This window comes from Phaethon aethereus (assembly GCF_964289735.1).
Source record: "Phaethon aethereus genome assembly, chromosome: 2".
In the NCBI taxonomy this organism is placed as follows: Eukaryota; Metazoa; Chordata; class Aves; order Phaethontiformes; family Phaethontidae; genus Phaethon; species Phaethon aethereus.
Window position 1 is genome coordinate 14,463,058 of NC_138582.1, and position 22,914 is coordinate 14,485,971.

At 43.2% G+C, this 22,914-nt stretch overlaps 1 protein-coding gene across 1 annotated transcript; it reads left to right on the forward strand.

Moving 5' to 3' along the window:
• Positions 1 to 7,527: 7,527 nt before the first annotated feature.
• HAS2 (hyaluronan synthase 2) lies at positions 7,528 to 15,836 on the forward strand (the record flags this gene model as incomplete). Its single annotated transcript, XM_082014874.1, has 3 exons — positions 7,528 to 8,154; positions 12,699 to 12,800; positions 14,907 to 15,836. 3 exons carry the CDS (start codon positions 7,528 to 7,530, stop codon positions 15,834 to 15,836), a joined length of 1,659 nt encoding a protein of 552 aa, XP_081871000.1.
• Between the last annotated feature and the right edge of the window lie 7,078 nt (positions 15,837 to 22,914).

Below are 22,914 nucleotides of genomic sequence, written 5' to 3' on the forward strand. Positions count from 1 at the left end.
AAATTTGGGTGGTTTAGTGGGAACCATACATTGAGCAGACAGAAGATTCTTGATTTGCTGATCAAAGTCTGTGAATGCACATACAGTTTGCCATCATTACTAATCCTGTTCTTTATTTTAAACATAACCCCAGAGTTAATTTTAGTCTTATGTGAGCCCTTTCCAGAAGATCAATGGCATGACAAAATCTGGAAGTGATAAATAACCAAAAGCACCAGATATGGTAACTCCGCTGTAGTAAAGATGTACAGATGTAACATAACTTTTCAGTTTCCTCTCTGCAGGCTGTAAAATAGAAAAGGGAGCCTGGACAGCTATTTTATGCTTGTAATTAATGTGTACCTGGAATCATTTGTACTTCAAAGATAAGTGATTTATTTTGCCGCCAAAATAAGGCCAATAACGAATCTAAATACTGGCCGAGAAATTGTAAGGCTCAGATACAATTTGTGTATACACACAGACTATATGTGTATAAGACCACATACAGTACGTGTCAGCCTGCGTGCACGCACACACACACGCACTCCGACATGCTCCTGCCATTCAAGCAGCTGCTCTGTTGGAGCCAACGCTATCATTCTCACAAGTAAGGAGGAGTTTTTTTTAAGGCTTATAAAAGATGATACTCTTCCTTTACTTGTGTGCAAAACAGCCCTCGGTAGCTGTATGTGCATACATCCACATGTGTCAGCTCACTGATCTCAGGCATCCTGCTGAGTAAGAGTTGCATGTTCATTACAGACAAACCCCTACTGACTCTACCTTCAGGTGGATATAGTCAAGGAAAATAGGAAGTGATCTGTTGTTTTTTGCTGGATTTTTTGAGGAAAAGCAGTTATATGGAACCACTGGGGTCCCATATCACACCAGAGAGAGTACCATTACAAATATCAGTAACCTGAGCCTTCTGAACAGGTTTGTAGACCTCCAAGAACCTCTTGCGTGATCATCATTCACATTTTACAGGTGAGGAAGCTGAGGCAGAGGGAGGTGAATTCACTTACCTAAGGTCACCCAGCAAGTGAATGGCAACACTAGGAACAAAATCCAAATTGTCTGGGTCCTGGACCGTTCTCAGATTCCCTGATGTAAGAAATGCAGTGATTAAGCAATGACCCATATGACAACTTCCGTAAGGGAGATCAATCTGCATAATAAATTTGTCAAATGTATGCATACTTTTTTATCATGAGTATCCCAGAAATAGCAGCTTCACAGAGATTTTTTTTTTTATGCCTGCACTATAGAACTGCAAGATAAATTATCCACTGATTTCCCTCTTCAGCAAAACACTTAAGCGCACACTTATCTTTAATGACATACTTACATGCTTTGCTGAATCCAAAGCCTCAGCTTTAAGGTTCAGAGGGCCATGACTAGCAGACATTCAAGAATACAGCTTCTATGCAGGCATGTAGAAATGAGACATTTTCAAAGGTTTTTCAGTGCTCAGCACTTCTGGTTGCAACAAAGGTTTGCAGACAAGTCTGATGTGCAGATGTTGTATGTGGGGTTGGTTTGTATTAGCATTTTAGTTTGAATCAGGGGTGTGCTATTGAAGCCAATGCTACAGTTGCCCCCCGCCCCCAGCCAAATTGCTTCCGTTTGTATTGCAAAGCTATCACTGGGCACACAGACTGGATTCCTCTTGAATGAAATTAATTGCAAGACGGACCCCTGGAGCACACTTTTCAGACACTGATGGGTTTTCAGTCCATGCAGTCTGACTAAACTTAGTTCAGAGTAAAATATAAGAAGGGTGGAAGTTAGGCCTTCAGCACTAGGTGTTCCCTTCCACAGGTCTCTTCCTCTAGGTTTGGACTATTTGCCGATGTGGCCAAAGCCCTAGATGTTTAGAGAGAGGCACAGCTCTGTTGAACTGTTGGAGGTTGGACTTGATGATCTTAAAGGTCTTTTCCGAGCTTAATAATTTGTGATTCTCTGAGGTGAAGGGGATAAAATCAATACACTTGTGACTGAACTTTTGCTGTTGTCTCCTGGACAAATATTGACTTTTACAGTGTAAGTTTTTTTTTAACATGTGTTCAGATGTTTGGAATAAGTGCTAATTTTTTCACAGAATCACAGAATCACTAAGGTTGGAAAGGATCTTCAAGATCATCAAGTCCAACCATTAATCCAGCGCCACCATGTTCCCTAAACCATGTCTTGAAGCGCCACATCCACATGTTTTTTGAACACTTCCAGAGATGGCGACTCCACCACCTCCCTGGACAGCCTGTTCCAATGCCTGACCACCCTCTCAGTGAAGAAATTTTTCCTAATATCCAATCTAAACCTCCCCTGGCGCAACTTGAGGCCATTTCCTCTTGTCCTATCACTGGTTACTTGGGAGAAGAGGCCAACACCCTCATCGCCACAACCCCCTTTCAGGTAGTTGTAGAGAGCCATAAGGTCTCCCCTCAGCCTCCTCTTCTCCAGACTAAACAACCCCAGTTCCCTCAGCCGCTCCTCATAAGACTTGTGCTCCAGACCCCTCACCAGCTTCGTTGCCCTTCTCTGGACACGCTCCAGCACCTCGACATCCTTCTTGTAGTGAGGGGCCCAAAACTGAACACAGGATTCAAGGTGCGGCCTCACCAGTGCCGAGTACAGGGGCACAATCACTTCCCTACTCCTGCTGGCCACATACGGCCTTCCAAATTGCATGTTTTATGTATGAACTTCCTGTGTCTCCCCCTCTTGCTTTTTAATCTTCTGTGGAAAAGCTAGCCAGTAGTACTACATGGCAATATGTTTGAGTGTTATACATGAGACATGACTTCTGAAACAGATGATGTAGTGAGCTGCATCCCATGTACTGCAAACAAAACTAACTTCAGTTTGACCTCCCATCAGTCACTGGTTCCATGTCCTGTACGAGCAGATGCAGATTCCTTCCTTAGTCCTCAGAGCAGCTACACGACAGCTGGCACAGAATAAGAGAACAGACTGCAGGCAATATTGATGTGTTCAGACACCGATACACATAGGTTTTCTGGATGCGTACTTGCCCCTATTCTGTTTATTACTCTTTTGATGTATTAGTAATTTTTGATTTATTTTTGATGTAACAAATTAAGCTTTTTTTTAACTTTGCAAAGGGAAGAACTGTCTCCGGGTCCCGTTACAGGGATGCATAAAAGCATTATTCTATTCTGTTACAGAAAGGACTGTAATCTCTAGTGTAAGAGTTAACAACTACATGTACAATCTAGGTCAAGTCTTTGGTTAACCTGAAATTTTTTATGAAAACAATGTTAGAAAACTACAACTTTTAGTTATGCCGGTTGTTAACAGTAATGTAGAGTAAGTTCTCCTTCATCCCAAGTGTGACCAAAAAAGATACTCTTCGTGTGGCTTTATCAGGATGCCAAAAGAGACATGATGCCAAACAGTTTGCTAAGGGGACTTTCATCTCAAGTACATGCAAGGGTTCATTTCTTGGCCATGCTTTTCCATGGGAGCCTCAAAAAAGAGGAACATGTTGCCTCCTCCCCTACAGTCGCTTCAAAGCACATATATACTTGGGACTCCTTGGTGAATCAAAATGCGTCACTGAATCAGCAACAGCCTACATAGCTTTGGGATTTAGTATATGGCTTTCATATTTCATTTCTACTTGGCGGGCTGGTTAGCACTGACCGGCTCCACCAATGGAAACAAATAGCTGCAAGATCACGACAACAAATTGTGCAGTAGCACACCATGAAGCCTCTCTAACACACGTTCATCTTGTGCATACAAACCTTGACCCTGTTTGCTGGAGGCTGTGCAATGCTTATACTGGGTTTGGTGAAGGTGCCCATAAAGGATTTAGGTGCCCATACTGCAGAATAGCATTAGCAGTCCTGTCTCGGGCTTCCTGTGCAGTACATGGGGGACACCGACACCTCCAAAGAGAGTCAGACGCAGCCAGTGTCCTGGGTAGGGCACACTTTAATATACAGATGTCTGCAGCTGCTTATTTAACACTTAAATCTTCATTCTTATTGCCCCCTGGACATGTCCTTCAGGGCTGATGCAAAGCAATGGACGCTCTGACTTCTTTCAGTGCTAAATAGCTTTCACTCTTAAAATAATAATAAAGAATGAACACTGCAGGTACTATCTTCCTCCTTCTGCTGTACAGAGCTGGTGAAAAACCTGCCCAGAAAGTGCAAGATCCAGGTTTGACTCCAGAGATAATGAATGAGATAACCCATTGACTTCTCACCAGGTGAGGAGCCATAACCCTCTCCTCACTCTAGCACCCGTTCCCATGTAACAGCAGTTCCATGTGTGTACAAAAATCACCTGCAATTGTTTTTGGTGATCCAGGAATATGGACTGGCTGCATGTCTTCCATGTGTTGAGGACCTCATCTCTAGCCTAGCTGATGGTTTTTTTTTTTTTTTAACTGCTTCAGTGTTTATTTCCCAGGACAAACTTACTGGGTTAAATCCCTCAAGAAACTGAAGGTCCTTTAGGCTGAGATATAAACAAAACTCTAAGCTGCGCAGATCATACGAGTTGTGTATTGTACCTGCCACTGATTTGTCAGCTGGTGAATAGGGCTGTAGTGATGGCAACTTTGAATATCAGCGATTACATTTTGCTGAAAGGGTATTGCTAGCACTTAGAGTGCCTATCAATCAGATAACTGAAAAATAATTGTGGCTTTGAAAGTTAATGTGGGTGCTTGTCCTTCACCTAGTATTTGACACATCTTGACTCAGCGTGACACTGTTAAAACCCAGTACTGTGCACTGTTTTTCTGAAAATATTTCATTTTAGTGTGCGACAAGCTCAGGAAACTTCAGGAATGGATTTCAACTGATATCTTACTGTGTTAGGCCAGGCTAGATACTCGTAACAGCACTGTCTGACCTTAAAGTCTCTGATGCAGCTATTCCCTACCCTCGGTGCTATTATTTGACTCAGCAGTTCATTTTTGGTCCCAGAATTCTACAAGCATCATTTCCTTTTAACATCTTGGCTCAATTGTTGGGGAAGGGTGGAGAGTTTTTGGCTTCTTTACCGTTGTTTGGGCATGTCCAAGTTGATAAAGATCAGTTCTGCTGGGCAAGTTATCAATAGCTCACGTGCTAAATTTTGAGAATATTGAGCAACTTTTTCCAGACTTACCCTGAGATTCAGTCACTTGAAAGACTATACATAAAATCCTCAATTGCGCATACAAAGGGGAAAGTTTCTTTGATGAAAGCCAGGAATTTAGATCAAAACACAGTTTATTTTCCCAAGGTTGACAGTGAAAGGATAGAAGAAAAAAAAAAAATCTGTTTTATTAAGACCAGAAATCTATTTCTTGATCTTAAAAGACTGGGGTTTTTTTGCGAGGGAGGGAAGCTGTGCTGTAATGACAAGATCAGAGAATTAATTTTTTTTTTTTTCCTTTTTTGCGGAAACACTTCATAGGCAGAGAAAAAGCAAATTAATATAAAAGAAGCCTAGTACAGTATTATAGTCAGTCAAACGTAAATGCTCCAGATCTTAATCTAAATCCTGTGAGCTCTAACCATACAAGCGGTCCATTGATTTCAGTCATATAAGTCTTAATGTAAGCAGACTTTAGTCCGTCCTCACTAATAGGAATTTTCTATTTCTGGCATGAGAAGAGAAGTCGTGGACCCCAAACAGAAAAGCAGAGTACAACTGCACCGTTAAGGAAACATTTACCTTGATGTTTGTGACCTTCTGCGTGCTTGAGGGCTTAATAAACACACAGGCTATTTGACTTCAAGGTAATCTAGAGGGGATCCATTACTTAATCAGTTTTCTAAAGCGAGTCTATTTTGGGCACTGAGTTTTAATTCGCCTGTAGTGGTGGTAAGCGTCAGCTACCTTTTATTAGGCTCCTCTATGACTCCCGTTGTGAAAGACTTTCAGACAGGCCAGAGCAGGGATGGTCCCTTTTGCTGGTGGGTGATTACAACACCTGTTGGAGTCCAGCTGTAAGTATTCAAGGAAGTCCCAGAGATAGGGTCCGATTTCTTTGACAATGTCTCCAAATATACATTTAAGAGGCTTCCTCCTGTCTTGACATTTAAGACCCTAAATAGCCAGTGGAAAAAAGCATAGTCTTTGTAACTTCAGACTTCATGCTTGCCTGGTTTATTTTTATTTTGTAAGTGATTCTGTGTTGACTTTTTTTTCCCAAGCTTGTAACTTTTCAGACAGAAATATAATTGGTGGCAGCTCTGCTGCTGCAGCTTGGTAGTGTTTTTTCAAGAAAGAGTTAAAGATATATGTGATGTAAGGAAGCGCTGTTCCAACTTCAGCTTTGGCCAACAGATGGTGAAACAAACATGATCAGCAGACGAGTAAGATGATAGCAACAGGGAAAATATGAATAAGAGTAAGAAAACACAAATATTAAGTCCATTAGTCTGAGAGGACATAATTCAGCAAAATATTTGAGCATGAGTTTCAGATTCATTGACTTGCAACGCGCTTGCTGGGTTAGCCTTAAACAGACATCCGTTTTACGTCCTTAACATCAAACACATCAATTGACATAAAAGATTGTTACTAACTTTTCTGTAATTCTGGGAAAGCTGTTGCAGAGCACGGTTAATGTGATTGTCAACAAAAAGCAGTTAGGTAGCAATATATTCTGCCGACGTTGTTTGTCTCAAGAATACCAGAGCACCCTTCATGCCAGCCAGCTCCTCCACAGCCCAAAGCTTAGGTTAGAAGCTTTAGATTTCACAGTCAGGTAACCTAAATACACACAAGTTATCAGAATCAACTGGTGGTCATCTAATGAAGCTTTGAGTCCCGGGTGGAGTCTTGGCTCTGTTAAATTAATGAGTACTTTAGCAACAAACTTAATCTCAGTCAAGTTTTAGCCCTATACACACATGCTCACATGTGCATATATCTATGTACACAAATGTATGAATAATACATTTTTGCAAGGGTATTGAGGAGACCTTTTAAAGCAGATGTCTGATTATATAAATATAAATATAGTCAGACATCTGTTTAAAAGATTATACATACATTCAGACATCTGTTTTAAGAACGTCTTTCCAATATTTTTGCAAACATAACTAAGCGACAGAAGTGATTCAGGGCGGGATGCAGTCATGACACGGATGGGGGATGAGGAGGGGCTGCCCAGACGTTCAGCTGTTCTGCTCGCCTGTGACCGTATGAAGTGAGTGGTGACCCAAAAGCCCCTTCTCCACCCCCCCAGTGTAATATGACAGAGCGTCTCATTCAGCAAGCCTAGGCTGCCAAAATAAGATCCTGACACAGACAGCACCTTCTGCAAGGACATTACAAATAGTAGAAAACATCCTTGGTACATTAAGGTGTGTTTAAATCTCACTTTACATGGAAGAAGTACTGCAAAGACATGTTAAGTCGAGCAAGGATGTGCAGCAAGTCAGCGACACAGCCAGAAGCACAGGGTGTATCTGTTGATGCTGAGCTCTATGTTGTAGCCAGACACACCTCTTATGAGGTCTTATATCAGCAAGTGGTGGCTCTGCTAACAGTTTCCGTGCTTCTTTGCAGATGTATTGTGAGAGGTTTATATGTATCCTGAGAATACTTGGAACCACACTCTTCGGGGTGTCCCTCCTGCTGGGAATCACCGCTGCTTACATTGTGGGCTACCAGTTCATTCAAACAGACAATTACTACTTCTCCTTTGGACTCTATGGTGCTATCCTGGCATCACATCTCATCATCCAAAGCCTGTTTGCCTTCCTAGAGCACAGGAAAATGAAGCGGTCGCTAGAGACTCCAATCAAGCTGAACAAAACAGTTGCCCTTTGTATTGCTGCCTATCAAGAGGATCCTGACTACTTAAGAAAATGTTTACTTTCTGTGAAAAGATTGACCTACCCTGGAATTAAAGTTGTTATGGTCATTGACGGGAACTCGGAAGATGACGTTTACATGATGGACATTTTTACTGAAATCATGGGTAGGGACAAATCTGCCACTTATATCTGGAGTAATAACTTCCATGACAAAGGTCCGGGTGAGACGGAGGAGTCTCACAGAGAAAGCATGCAACACGTATCTCAGCTGGTCCTGTCCAACAAAAGTGTTTGCATCATGCAGAAATGGGGTGGAAAAAGAGAAGTAATGTACACAGCATTCAAAGCACTGGGGAGAAGCGTGGATTATGTACAGGTAGGTATTAGAGCACCAGGTCAGTGCCAATTCAAACACACTTTGAAAGAAAGCAGCTTTTGTATATTTTGTGCAGCATGTTAGAGGCCATCCTAGTCCCTGATGAACACAGTGCTCCTTTCAGCCTGTTTGGAAACAGCTTGACCGTTAAAAGCGTATTTTGCTACCTTTTAAAATAGTCAGCCTATCTGTGAATATGTTAAATCTGTGCACCAGCTACTGGAGAAATCTGAAATCCTTCCTCAGACTTCAGTATTGCCCCCTCATCCAAACGGTTTTGCTTCAGACAAAGCCAGTGACCTCCCGAAGACCCTTTTGCTGCTTCTGTAGATCAAAATCTCAGTAAGGTTTTATTTTGTGGGATTGTTAGCAACCCCATATGCAAGCAGGCAGACAGGTATTTAGTGGCACTAGGGAATACCTCAGAGCAGTGGTGGAGTCCGTAAATATATGGGGGTATTTTAAAGGCTTCGAAGGCTGTACGGAGTATTCAAAAAAGGGTCAATGTGCAGCCTTGAAAGAAAGATTTCTTCAGCTAAAGCCTGAAGGAGCTTTTGCTTCATCACTTACAGCTGCATTACCTCACTCACCGCGACTTGGCCTTTAAAGCCCTTATGACACTATTCACTTAAAAATGAATTAGGCTGGGTCCTCTCTCCCTGTTTCCAAAGCAGCAGAGACACATTTCTTTCCAGCTGCCTTGGATCCCGTGAAAGATTTTCTATGTTTTTGCCTTACACATGGAAGCACTCCTCATTCCTGCAAACAACCCTGCTGACTGCAGGAAGAGGAAGAGGTTGTGTGTGGAGGACGCCGGGTGGGATCAGGGTCTCTGGCTGGACACTGAGGATCGTTCCTTATCGACCAAGGCCCGCAAGGCTCATTTGACTAATCCCACTGAATATGAGATGATTTTCCTAACTAACTGCCCTCAACCCTTCCCACCTTCTCCCAATCTGAGAACACCCAGCGGTCTCCTCCGGTGGAGCAGCAGCTCCCGGCGAGGTGCTCCCTGCCGGCTCAGGGCCGCTGTGCGGCTGAGCCGCGTGCGTTTCTGGGGTCCGCGCCCAGCCTCGTGCTGGTGTGCGTGTGCGTGCTCCGCGCGGCGCAGCGTCCACGGGAGCAGCGTCCAAGGGCTGCGGGGAGGCTGCAGGTAGCTCCTCCACACGCAGGAGGAGCCGAAACTGCAGAGTGCTGGGCACCGCTCTGTTATTGGAGCTGGGAGTGTAAGGCAAAGATTAAAACCCCATCCCCTAGCACTTGCAAAATTGAAACTGATTTATTCTCTGGAAACAATGGGCTTAAGCTCTCCATTGTCTGCACTTTGGTTCTGTGCTATGAGGGACGATGGTGGGATGAAAATGCTGCTTTTCTTTATTAGCATGGTTTTATAATCACTTCACACAGAAGTATCAGATTGCAGTGAGAGAAAGCAGAGAGAAAGCAAGAGGCATCGCAACTTTCCTCCCTCAGTCTAGCTCCTGCATTTGTTCAGGGAACCTGGAAAAAGTGTTTCTATTCAACAATCATAACATAAGCTGAGAAAATGGAAGAGATATTTCTGGTCTTTCAGTCAATTAACACTCTTGACCTGGCTCAGAAGTCCTGATGAATGTGTCAGGGACTGTAATGCTGCTGTAAGCTGCCACCAAAGGCTGCAGTAATGACTGATGCCACAGTCACATCTACAGTCACATCTATATTAGAAATGCAGCAGCTTGGTGACCCTGGCTACTACACAGTCATGATGCAATGCAGCTAAAATGTGGCTCCATTTTATGAATGAATGAAGGTTGTGATTTTCCAAACGGTTCTTTGGGGATAAGCAAAATAAATTACTTTGAACACACCTGCCATTTTAAGGGCTGAGCAATCTGCACCAGTGATCAAGCACTTAAAAATGTGGACCAGTCAGCACCGTTGCTCACCCCTGAAACTGTGAGCCTTCTAGTTCTTCAAAGACACCTCAGGGTTATTTATGGACAGGCAATCATAAGCAGTCAGACCAATGCAGATAATGAGCTGTTGTTCATCAGTGGTGTCTCATTAAATACCTGGAACTGCTGTGAATGCTTATTCCCATCCTGGAGGACGTTAGGAGGGTGCAAGCAGTCAGGTAGAGGGCTTAAACTGGCAGGTATCATCAGTGCAGAGCTAGTCAGGGCAGCCAGGGTGCAATTCATCTTGGCTTGTTGGAGGTACCTGCATTGACAGTCCAGCACAGCCTGAACTTCTCAGAGCAGCTCAGATGAACCACCACCAGTTCTAACGACTATCTGAATAGCTTGCTAAAGGTTGACTGTCCCTTTCATGCAACTCTGTGACCCAAGGCAGTAATTTCTAGGTCACTCAGCCCTTATGTGAAGAGATGACAAATTGGCTCTTGGGCTGTGCAGGGCCACCCCTGGCTGGGCAGACCTTAGTGTATTTTATTTGGGTTCCTAAATGTCTGCCTTTCTCTGGGTGTGTCCTCTTTTCACCTGCAAAAACCTCATCCAGATGCAAAATGATGGCTTGTCAGGTTTGCCCCAGAAACCCAGACATGTCCACTGTGCTGACACGCCCAGGACACATGGTGGTAATCTGTAAATAAATCCCGTGTTTTTAGGATTCCTCATCCCATATTAGTGGTGTTGCCCATGGGCAGGTCTTTCTGTTATAGATAAATGCATATGATGGGGTGGGGGCTGCTCAGTTGTACCAACTGACAGGCACCAGAGGGAAAAAAGAGGGGCTGGGGAAGGGGCTGATCCCAGCCCACCACTCATGGTCACAAGAAATGGGTTGAGTATGACTGCCCGAGCCTTGCATACTCGGCAAACTACAGATTCCCTGTGCAAAAAACACTCAGCAACAGGACTGTCCAGGAAGCCTCAGACAGAAATGTAGACATCCTTTCCCCTCTTCAGCAGAATTGTTTTGCTCCCTTTCTATCACCAAGTGCTGTCACTGATGACAGCTTTCGACCAAAGCTGGAGGCACACCTTGTCCAGGTTGCAAAGGTGCTCCTCAGGATGAGTCTTTTGAGGAGAGGAGCTGGATGCATCAAGGTAGCAGGAGTGGGAGTTGCTTCTGGCTGTATTTTCCTCATGGAAGTATGAGAGCTTTCATCAGCTTTCTCCTCTCAGCCCTCTCCAAGTGAGTGTGTAGGGGAGCATGTTGGCAAACTCATCTGCATCCCAAGCTATGCAGCCCAACTGTCCCGGGTAACCTCTCTGCTTCAATCTGGTCCATGGCAGAGCCCCAAAATGCTCTACTCCCCCTTCACACACCAGACATGAAGGTTTCCGCTACCTTGGAGCAAAGGGGCTGAGGCTGAATTGAAAGGTTGGATGAAAGGACACCAAAATTAGGATACCTGATATGAAGCCTCACCAGAATCTGACTTAACAGATCATACGTGTGGAGCTGCCAACTTTTGCCCTTACTGTCCCCATCTGAAATCACAAGAATGCAACACAGGGATAAACTGGAAGCAGTATGAGAATTTGTAGGGCAGGATCCAGCCAGACAGAGGGGTGTTCCTGGGACAGCCTCCTCTGCTCCAGTTTCTGGGCACCTGCAAATTGAGTTTACACACGATGGGGGCACTGCTTTCAGGAGCAGCTGCAGCAAGGAGACACCCGCTTGTTTTAAACAGGTTGCAGCCTGTGTCATTCGCCTCCGAGCAAACGAAAGCAATGCCAGCTGCCGCGCAGGCTGGCCAGCCTGTCTGAGCCCTCCTCCTACTCTCCGGGGGAAAACCAATTCCTAATGTACACAGTGTTTAGTTGACTAGGAGTGTTTGTGTGGCTGAAACGCCTTGTGTGTGTCATCTATTTCTGCCCTGGTCTCGTGGAGTACCGCACTTTGCGACTCTCCTTCTGGCCTTACATATTTTTTATAAGAATGCCAGAGGAAAATAGCAGATAATTTTGATATATCAGATGTCAAATCCCTGCGCTACTAATAACACACCATGCATCTAAAATTAAAAATTAGTTTGTTCAGGAATCCACAATACATATCTTACATGAATTGCTAAAGCCTTCTGTGAGTGAAAGGACTGTTAGGTTTCTCCCCAGGCTCCTAGCTGACTTTTTCTTTTCTATAACAAGTGTCTGGAACTTAACTCCTCGCTCCTTCCCTCATACGGCAGTGGGAAACATTTGACCAGGGTGCTCCAACCGTGCAGCCGATGCAGGGAAACCCTATGTCAGGGCTCAGCAGGGATCTGCCACACACCCACAAACATTGTCTGGCTCTGCAGTGCCCCATCTCTGAGAGCATATCTCGTGCAACGAAGCCAGCCCAGTGTGCCAGTAAAACAAATAAAGCTGATACAGAAGAGAGGATTGTTTGTGGTCACAGCACTAACAGCACCACTCCTTGCGGCCTGATACAAATGGTCTTTAGCAGAAGTATCAGTGCAGACTCCAAAGTGAGATTTAATTGCAATCAGGAGAATATGTGTATAGAGTTACTACAATCACGTGCATGATTGTTATTTTCTTCTCTAGTGTACTCCTTAACCCATTTTTGTTCTTGTTTTGTCTTACTTGTAGGTCTGTGATTCAGATACCATGCTTGATCCAGCCTCATCAGTGGAGATGGTAAAAGTTTTAGAAGAAGATCCAATGGTTGGAGGGGTTGGAGGTGATGTGCAGGTGAGGACAACGATTTTCAGATTAATAGAGGGGTTTCAGCAACTGTTGGCACTGCAACAGATTGCCCTGACTGGAATAACCTTGAATATACTGTGATACTACTATAGAGGCTCTTAGGAGACCTCTAACCTTTCTGTCTGTTGAACAGAAACCCTTATTCTGAGGTATGAACACTGTACGGTTTTAGCATCCATAAAAAGCAAACAAATATTATTCTCCCCCACATATGTGAAAAGTGGGGCACTAGCACTGGCAAGACTGTTGTGGCCTCTTTGAGTCTCTGGGTATAACTGCTTGCTCAGGGCACCAAAGAAAAGCTCTAGGGCAGCAGGGATTGAGAACAGGTCTCCCAAAGCCAAATCCAACACCCCAAGCACTTCAATTATGTTACTACTGGCAGCCAAGATTGTTAGGAATGAAAGCCTTTTTGAAATGCAGTGCACTATGCAGTCTGTGTATTGTTGGGTTTCCTCTGCATCTCTGTCAGGCAGGACAATGGAAAGCCCCCAAGTCAGCCCAGCTCCACTTTTGTCAGGATTTCCAGCATTGCCGAGTTTGGCTGACAACTACAGCAAAAGGCCGTTCATTCCTTTTGATACAATTGCTTCTGCTGCAATTTATAAAGAAAAATGCATATGAGTATTTCAGTTGGCCTTGGGATCAGTCCCCTGTACTCAGCTGGGCTTTTATGTAAGAGACAGAGAAAGGGCCATCTATATGGGCAAGCACTTACTAACGAACGCCCCAGTAGTCAAAAATATTTCAGGCATGTGGCTCTTAACTCCAGAAATTAAGATTCCCACAGAAGCCTGGATATGTTTGTGGCTCTGGGCTGACCACAAACCAGGCATCACACTTACTCTGCACATGTGAGACACGAGGCACGTGTGAGTACAACTGGAAGGAGACATTATGGGCTCAGCTGTGAAGGTTCATAAGTATCTGCAGAGAGAGAAGGACATGTGCCCTCTGTGAAGAAAGGTGGCAGAATGAAGGCTCTGGGCTTTTTTTTTCTAGTTCACTTTCCAGCATACACCAAATACATTTGATCTAGGCTTGAGCCTATCCCTGAACACTTCTGCTTTTAAAATGTTCTGGAATTAAGTTGAAACAGATACAAGTTGGGCCCTTGGCCTTCAAACCTGACAGAAATTAGGACCACTGGAGCAAAACACTGTTTAGCTGCAGAATACTGCTTTCTAGTCGTAGGCAGCCACAGGTTCCCCTGAAAATCCCCACATTGAGAAGATACCGGTGCAGAGCTGGCACAGCCACCCTGCTACACACTTTCTTGCCACACTCACCAGCACAAGGTGTGTGCTGAGAACATGGATGTGGAGCCATGGACTTGGGCATCTGCATGTGCTCATGCCTCCATTGAGTGTTCAGACCTTTAGACTATGCCTTTGTTGTATTTTAAGTGTAGGCTTGAGCTTCAGGTGAGTTTTGGGGCATACAGATGAGAAAGACTGAGACCTTTATGCAGGCCAAATCATGACTCTACTGGAGTATCACAATATGTCTTGGGGTAACATAACATGGCTGGTACTGCAGGGACAAATCAGAACCGGTTGTTCTTCAGAGGGCCTGATGTCAGATATGGGGACATAGTCCAGGGTCAAAACCTCTAGTGCAAGCCCTGTGATACCAAAAATGTAGGCCAAAGACCTGGAATAGCCTTAGAAGGGCCAGAAGAAGTCCTCTGCATCCCAAAGATGTGGTTGGCGGGAGAAAGAAGCAGGAGGCCACATCTGGGACTCCACCATGTCTTTTGGGAGAGGCTGAGACCAGCAGTCCCTTAACTGGGGCTGAAAGGAAAGGAAGAATGAGCCAGAAAATAAGTTTCTTGGTGGGGAAGAGGAAAGGTTGTGAGGAAAAAGAGAATATTTTGGTGGAACAGACTCTTGAAGGCTCATCTCACCCTTCCTGTGAATGTCCTGGACTGTACAGGTAACTCTGGATTTGTCCTGTGTTGGACATAGGAGCGAGGTTCCCCCTATATTTCGGCTAATGGTGCTCTAGTCTCTGCAAATTCCTTATTGCTCCAATGTATGTATTTTCTTCCTCAAGAGCTCATCTAAAATGAAAACTCTTTGTGCTTTGCAGATTTTGAACAAATACGATTCCTGGATATCCTTTCTGAGCAGCGTGAGATACTGGATGGCATTTAACATAGAAAGAGCCTGTCAGTCCTATTTCGGCTGTGTACAGTGCATCAGCGGACCTCTGGGAATGTACAGAAACTCTTTACTCCATGAATTCGTAGAAGATTGGTACAATCAAGAATTTATGGGCTCCCAGTGCAGCTTCGGAGATGACAGGCATCTAACTAACAGAGTGCTAAGTCTGGGCTATGCAACAAAATACACAGCTAGGTCCAAGTGCCTTACCGAAACACCAATAGAGTATCTCAGGTGGCTGAATCAGCAGACCCGCTGGAGTAAATCTTACTTTAGAGAGTGGCTTTATAATGCGATGTGGTTCCACAAGCACCATTTGTGGATGACCTATGAAGCTGTAATCACTGGATTCTTTCCTTTCTTCCTTATCGCCACAGTCATTCAGCTCTTCTACAGGGGAAAAATCTGGAACATCCTCCTCTTCTTGTTGACAGTTCAGTTAGTGGGCCTGATAAAGTCTTCCTTTGCCAGCTTCCTTAGGGGCAACATTGTCATGGTTTTCATGTCACTCTACTCAGTGTTGTACATGTCAAGTTTGCTGCCAGCAAAGATGTTTGCAATTGCCACGATAAACAAAGCAGGGTGGGGCACGTCAGGAAGAAAAACCATTGTAGTTAATTTTATAGGACTCATTCCAGTCTCCATTTGGTTTACAATCCTCCTAGGTGGCGTAATTTTCACTATCTACAAGGAATCAAAAAAGCCATTTTCTGAGTCAAAACAGACAGTTCTCATCATTGGCACAATACTCTATGCATGTTACTGGGTTATGCTTTTGACTTTGTACTTGGTTCTTATCACCAAATGTGGCAGGCGGAAGAAAGAGCAACACTATGACATGGTGCTAGATGTATGATGTTCCCGTGGGAAGATACCCAGAGTTGTAAAACAACCCAACAACCTTGTAGTATCTGTGGCATCAGATGAATGTTGCCAAGGGAAATGGATCTTTGCTGCTGGGAATAGGACATTTATATTCCTCTGGGTTCATTTTCATCCTGCCAAAGTAAGAAAAAAAATAAACCAATAAAAAATGATTTTTTTTTATTTCCAAGGGGGAGGAAACGCAAACCACACAGTTTCGACCTGTTCGCAAGAAAATGGGAGAACTTCTATGTTTATGCACTTTTTTATTGTGCATACGCCTGACAGTGTTACATTCTATATACCTCACTGGTCATGCTTATGTGTGTGGACAGGAAGGAAAGGAGTTTGGAGAATCAAGAAAAGAATCTTACAACCCCTTGCAACCTAATTTATGAACTTCTCTTTTTTATAGTTCTGTTTATAGGAAGGGTCTTTTGTGTTAGGCTGCCAAATGTAATGCCAAAGGTAAATTTTAAAAGGCCATTGGCTGAGCTGTATTTTTATATTATTGTATTATTTGTGTGTGTATTTTAAGCCAACTTTTTTTAAATCACATATTTTATATTTTACTATCTGCCAAAAAAAGCTGCCTCCCCAACATGTTGTTCTTCAGCCTTTTTAAATACATTTGGGAAAAAAAAATACTTCCCCAAAATTTGTGCTGAATTGATATTGTTCACAACAGAAAGAATAAAAAGTCTCTCTGCATTTTTGCAGCTGATGAATGGTTATTTCTGTGAGAAAACATTTAAATGTGCTCTTTGAAGACATTTATTAGGAAAGGCCCAACATTGTCATTTTTTGAATACAAGCATATTTGTGCGTAAAAAAGGCCAAAGGGGTAGATATGTGCAATTTGGGGTTTTGTTTTGGATCACATTGTAAAAGGGAAATTTGCTTCTCTGCTGAGAGCATAATATCCCTGTCATGCACAATAGCCATAAGGCAAGGCAGGCCTCAATGCCATTGGAAGAGACATTGCTATAGGAAAGCTCCCACTGATTTTTCATGGAACCTGAGGAGTCAAAACTTCTGATCTGGAGGAATATTGGACACCCAAAACTACTATTGACTTCACTGATGGTCATTGTTCATAATCTGCTAGTATCAAGCAGATAATTCAGATTTTTGAGTTTAAAAAAATACATGGAAGGAAAACTTATCAACGCTTTCAAATGTGGGTGTCTTACTATAAATCTTCTGCAGTGCTCTTCACAGAGTTTACAGAAAATACAAGATCAGCTCTGACATCCAGTGTAGTACATACCCCAGTACTGAGCCCAATAATTTGTGTTTGACTAAAGCATATCCACCAGAATCCAATTTTTTATCAGAAAACATCAAGTCTTAGCAAATCCGTTACTTCCTTGATGCCTAATAATCAGTCTTGGACATTTATTCTGGACCATGTTGTTGAGAAATAATATTCAGGACTAAATTCTGCAATCTTTCACCAGCCAAAGGAATGTGGCGTTGAGCCCTAATATAAAGAGCAACAGAAAGCCAGCTGCGTACAGATACATGCCTTTTTTAGATTCTGGTATTAAAAGCACTGTGGTAAAGCAGAAATCAGCATATGATGCTTAAAGAACCTAGAAGCATTTTCAGCTTCTCTTTTTTTATGCAGACATGAATAGATTCTGCTGTAGAATGAACTGCACACACACTACCTTATTTGTCTGATTATCTTGAGGTACATGATTGCTTGAAAGTCATACTAATATTATGTTAATGATTGGAGAGTTGATTCATGTTGATTACAAAATAGAACAGTATTAAAAAAAGCAAAAGAAACTAAAAATAAAAAAAAAAACTTGAGTATGCCTTTTAACTATTTATGATGTAAGTTAAAGCTTGGGTTAACATTCAAATGTCAAATAAATCCTCTCATTCTATAAAAAGATTGAATTAATTGCCTGTATTTATTCTAGCAATTATTCAATGTACTTCCAATATAGGTTGTATAGTATAATTGTTACTTTCATAAATAAAATATTTTTGATAAGATTATGACTAATTCATGGTATTTCTGATCAGCACTTCTGCTCTGAAGCCATAAATCTGCATGGTTTGAAGGGTGTTGTTACACGGCCACCAGCCTGATTTCCAACTAGGAATTCAGCATCGTGTAGCAGAGCACCTGGAAGAGGCAGGGACAGGTCCTTGGAACAGGAATTGGGAACTGCAGGTCCCCCGGGCGCTGGTCCCTGGTACCCTGATGGCACAATATGTGGGTAATGCTCGGGGTCTCTGCCTGCCTCTGCCAGCAGCTGCTAGATGAATTTGGTCAAAACGCTTCCTTCCCTTTTTCCTCAGCTTCGTGATTTGTAAAACAGGAATAGCAATCCAGTTTCCTTTTGGGAATTGCTTTGAAGTTTATGGCCAAAGTACTTTACATGAGAGCTGATATTTTCTAGGCCTCCTGTCCACTGGAAGTTACTACCCTCCATAGCTAGGGAAGCAGAGGAGAACGTGTACGTGGCCTCTGCTGCTCCTTGTTACTGCTATTTCATGGAATCACAGAATTGTAGAATCATAGAACCATAGAATTGTTTGAGTTGGAAGGGACCTTTAAAGGCCATCTAGTCCCATCACCCTGCAGTGAGCAGGGACATCTCCAACTAGATCAGACCCACTTGGCCCTAGTGCAGCTGAAGTGCATATATATGTATTTTCTATCACTGAGTGTAGTGGCAGCAGCCACTGGTAGAGGCAGAAAGTGAGCAGGGGGCAAAGTGGCATCTCACATATCTCTCAGACCATGACAGGCTTGTCACAGGTCAATTACTTAGTACTAGTAACTAAGTACTTAGGTACTTACTGCTACCCTATGTTTGGATACTGCGCCCAGTTTTGGGTCCCCCAGCACAAGAAACTGGAGCAAGTTCAGTGTAGGGCCAGCATGATGGTTTGGGCTGGAGTGGAGGGGCTGTGAGAGCTGGGCTCGCTCAGCTGGAGAAGGGTTGTCTTCAAGGGGAGGACACAAGGTCACCTCCAATACCTATAGGGAGGTCAACAAGAAGATGGAGCCAGGCTCTTCACAGTGCTGCCTGGCAGCAAGATGAAAGACTCCAGGTTTAAGTTGAAAGGGAAGAGGTTCAGACTGGGTATAAATAGGGACTTATTCCCCATGTGGACAGTCAGGCATTGAAGCAGGTTGCCAGGAGAGACAGTGCAGCCTCTATCCTGGGAGGATTTCAAGACTGTTCTAGATAAAGTCCTGAGACGCCTGGTCTGCCCCTGCTTTGAGCAGGAGGTTGGGCTAGAGACCTCTGAGGCCCCTTCCAACACGAATTCTCCTGTCATCCTTTCTGAAGCAGGTGCTGACAGTCTGCTTCCTAATGACATCTCCCACCCTCACGGAAGCTCATTCCCATCTCTGTTCCCCACACATCTGCCCTGACCCCAGGCACAAATAACTCAGCAGCAGCTGATACTAAGTACCCAGAAAAATTAGAGCTTTTCCCATTACTCTGTGTCCCCACCATGTTTATGGCTGTGTCAAAAAATATTTCAGCAGTAAACAAGACTACAAAATAGTTCTTAATGAAAACGTTCCTAAACAAGTTAAATTCTTCAATAACATTTCTTCTGCTCATTTTAATCTCAAAATTATTTCTTTGTATTTCCAACAACTTTTGGTTCTTGGAAAAAAAACAAATGTGTTTTTCATTAATAGCAAATATAATTGTGAGATCTCTTTCAAAAGAACAAAACATGTTAAAAGATTAATTCATGCTTTATTTTGAACTTTTTTAAACACACATATATTTTTCAGCCATCTCTGATAGATGGTGCTGAACACTGTAAGAAACTCCCACAATCTATAAATTCTACAGAAAAGTTAAAAGACAATCTTTCAAAAAAATGCAATGACTTGTCAATATCTCAGGTTATAACCCATTTCCAGAGTGGAATAGCTTGGGTTTGAGAGTATCTGTTTGCAGAGACCAAGTGTGAAGCAAAACCTGCAGGAATCAGAGGTGCAGCAGGGAGGAAAAAAACCCTCCTGTTTTGTCTGCTAACAAGCTTTGGTTTGGCCAAGAATCAGGTTTCTTTCAATGGGAAATGCATGAATATTTAGCAGGAGTTTTCTAGGAGGTGGAAAAAATCCTGTCAGACATGTACTGCCAAACATGTCCCGATGCACAAGCTGTTGTGAATCTGTCTGTTAAAAAATTTGGTCTGAATTTTATTCTTAGCAAGAGATAAAATGGTAAAGAGGAGGCAAAGTATACTGAAAGCTGTTGATGAGGTTTGGTATTACTAAGGCTTTGTTGGAAATGCCACTTTTCTCTGGAGTTAACATAATGAACTTAAACATAGTGCAATTTTTTTCCCAACTTTCACTTGGCCTAAGTTTGCTGCTTCAGTTTTAGTTCTGATGGAGGGATGAGTGCCCCAAATTGTTCCTACCTCTTCCAGCTACAGTAAGTTGTGTAATAAAGGATTCTGTCTCTCCCAAAGAAAACCCACTTGAGTTTTCTTCTAGAATAGCCCTAAATTTTCTGCAAGTTTCCATGACTGCGCAGAGGAAAATGGTCCTTTAGTTACATTTACACTAAATAAATGAGACAGCCAGTCCACGTGTCTGAGCTTTGGTACACAATAATACTGCGTACTGTTCAAGTATAAGCATGGTCCATGGCGTGTTTTTGCCATCGGCTGGATAGTGCTGCCCCAGCGTTGGACACAGGTAGGAGAGATGCGTGGAGTGGGAACCAGACTGATCTGGCAGATTGTAGAGCTTAGATGTGATCTCAAGACTGAAGAACAGTCCCTGGCTTTTTTTTTCTTTTTTCCTAGATTAAATATAAGCTATCAATACCCCACTGAGCAGAGCAACACATGGTCAGCTCACCCCTTATAGGACATCATGCACATGGGATCTTACTCCCAAGACATCAATAGATGTCATTAGTTCTGCAGCTCTTGAAAACACCTTCTTTATTTCTTTTTTCTTTTCAATTAAGAAACTCCACATGTTTTCTAATTCCTTTGGTCACGTCCAGGAATTAAGAACCAGCAACGCGCAGGAATCAAACACTACTGTATTCACAGTGCGCAGGGCCTAGGACCCATTGAGCTAATATTTCCATTGCCTTTTTTACAGCATCCCTGCTGGGCTGCCTTTCTCCTGGTAGCAGTCTACTTCCATTTGCTCCAGGTATGCCATACCCTGTAGAAACGAGACAGTTATGAGACAATCTTTTTTTGGCTGCTTCTCACAAGGTTCACTAAGAACAGGGAGCATGAAGGGCTTGCTTCAGTGATCAGTGCTGCTTTATACTACTCAAGAGAGCAATGTCTGGAATTTTACATGATCAATCACATTATTAGGCACTGGAGAACCCACACAAAGAGCATGCACAAGAGTGACAGCTAGCAAGTGAGTCACAGGAAATTAGATTTTGTAAGTTCCTCTGCCCATATAATTATTTATTTTACAGTTCCCAGGAGGAAAATCATCACTTTTAACTATGCCTTTACCCTAGCACTTTGGGGACACATAAAACACTGTAGCCATGAAGAACTGAGGTGGATGTGACTAAAAATAGATTAAATGGGCATCTTGTTCTAAATTAATCATGAGATTAATTACAAATCTGCTCCCCAGAAGTGCTCTTAAGTTTTCCATACAGATCCTTTTTAATTACTGTAGCTTATGGGCTGAATCCATCCAGTGAGTTGATGCTGAGGACCACAAGTGACGTCTGTCCGCTCTCAATCTTCATTGCTTTCCACAGAAATTGTACAACATTTTACCAGCATGAGTTGGTGCTGGCCTGGTTTCTCCCAGCATCCATGATACCTGGATAACCATGACAGCACTGTGAGATGTATTAGGAGATAACTCTGTATTGAAAGACAAAGTCTGTGAAGACCATAGGAGAGGGCTCTTCCAAGAAAAATGAACCACTTGATAAGACAGGTAAAACAGCAGTGTTTCACAGCACACAAGATTCTATCTTGACAGATAAGTTGTGACAGAAGACATGACCCATGAGACTACAGGAAGAACAGAAAAGAAGAAACAGCAAATCTTGGAAAATTCAGATATAGAAGGGAGAGCTTATATATATGGAAGCTTAACTTGCATTCAGACTTCAAAAGACATCCTGAAACACAGACTGGGATTAACTTCAGTGACTTTATATACCTACAGCAGATACTGCTACCTCTGTAGATGTTATTGAGTTTCTTTTGTAGCCAATGGGGAGAAAGAGCCCTGGCTGGGGACAGCTCTCCTGAGGATGGCTATTTCACACTTACACTGTAGAGTGATGGACTTCCTTCCCTCCAAGTGCCTGCTTCTCTCTGCTGACTATGGAGGGAGGCTCAATGATCAGCTCAGATCATCAGCTCATAGTGCAATTCAGGTTAGAGCGATCTCAGAAGATCATCTAGTCCAAGCTCCTGCTCAAAGCAGGGACAGCTATTAAGTAAGTACAACCTGAGAGAAGACACAATCACAGCATAGCCACAGCCTTCCCTAAATGTTGACTTTTGTAGATGCTCACACTTGGTCAGATGAGTGCTGCCTCATCTGTCTCCAGGCAAGGAACACCACCTTGCTCCAGAGGGTGAGCCCAGCACCCCGTGCATACACCCCGCACCTTGGCAATGGTGGTCCAACGCCCTGGTTGGGCAAGAATCCTTGCAAGAGTTGTAGCTGCTGCCACGCCATTTGTCACAGCCATCAGCTCAACATCTTTCACATAGCACTTCTTTCCTCGGTTCTCCACCACACATGGGTACATATACATATAGATATACATATATCTATATCTAGCTATATTCCTTCCTATGGAAGGAATAGTCCATTTCTCATAGCGAGCCAAAATCTTGGTGGATAGGACAATTTTACACGTGTTCAACCTGCACACAGCAGCAATGCTGCAGACAGAGATTATTTTTCCTTGTTATTTTTATAAACAGCTCCATGTATACTTGATCTTGTCTTCTTTAAAACGACCACCAAGGAGGCTTGCTGGCAACTTTTCCTGGAGATAGGCGGAGGAGGGGAAGTGGATAGTTAGTGCTCTGACCTGCCTTCTGGCTGAGCA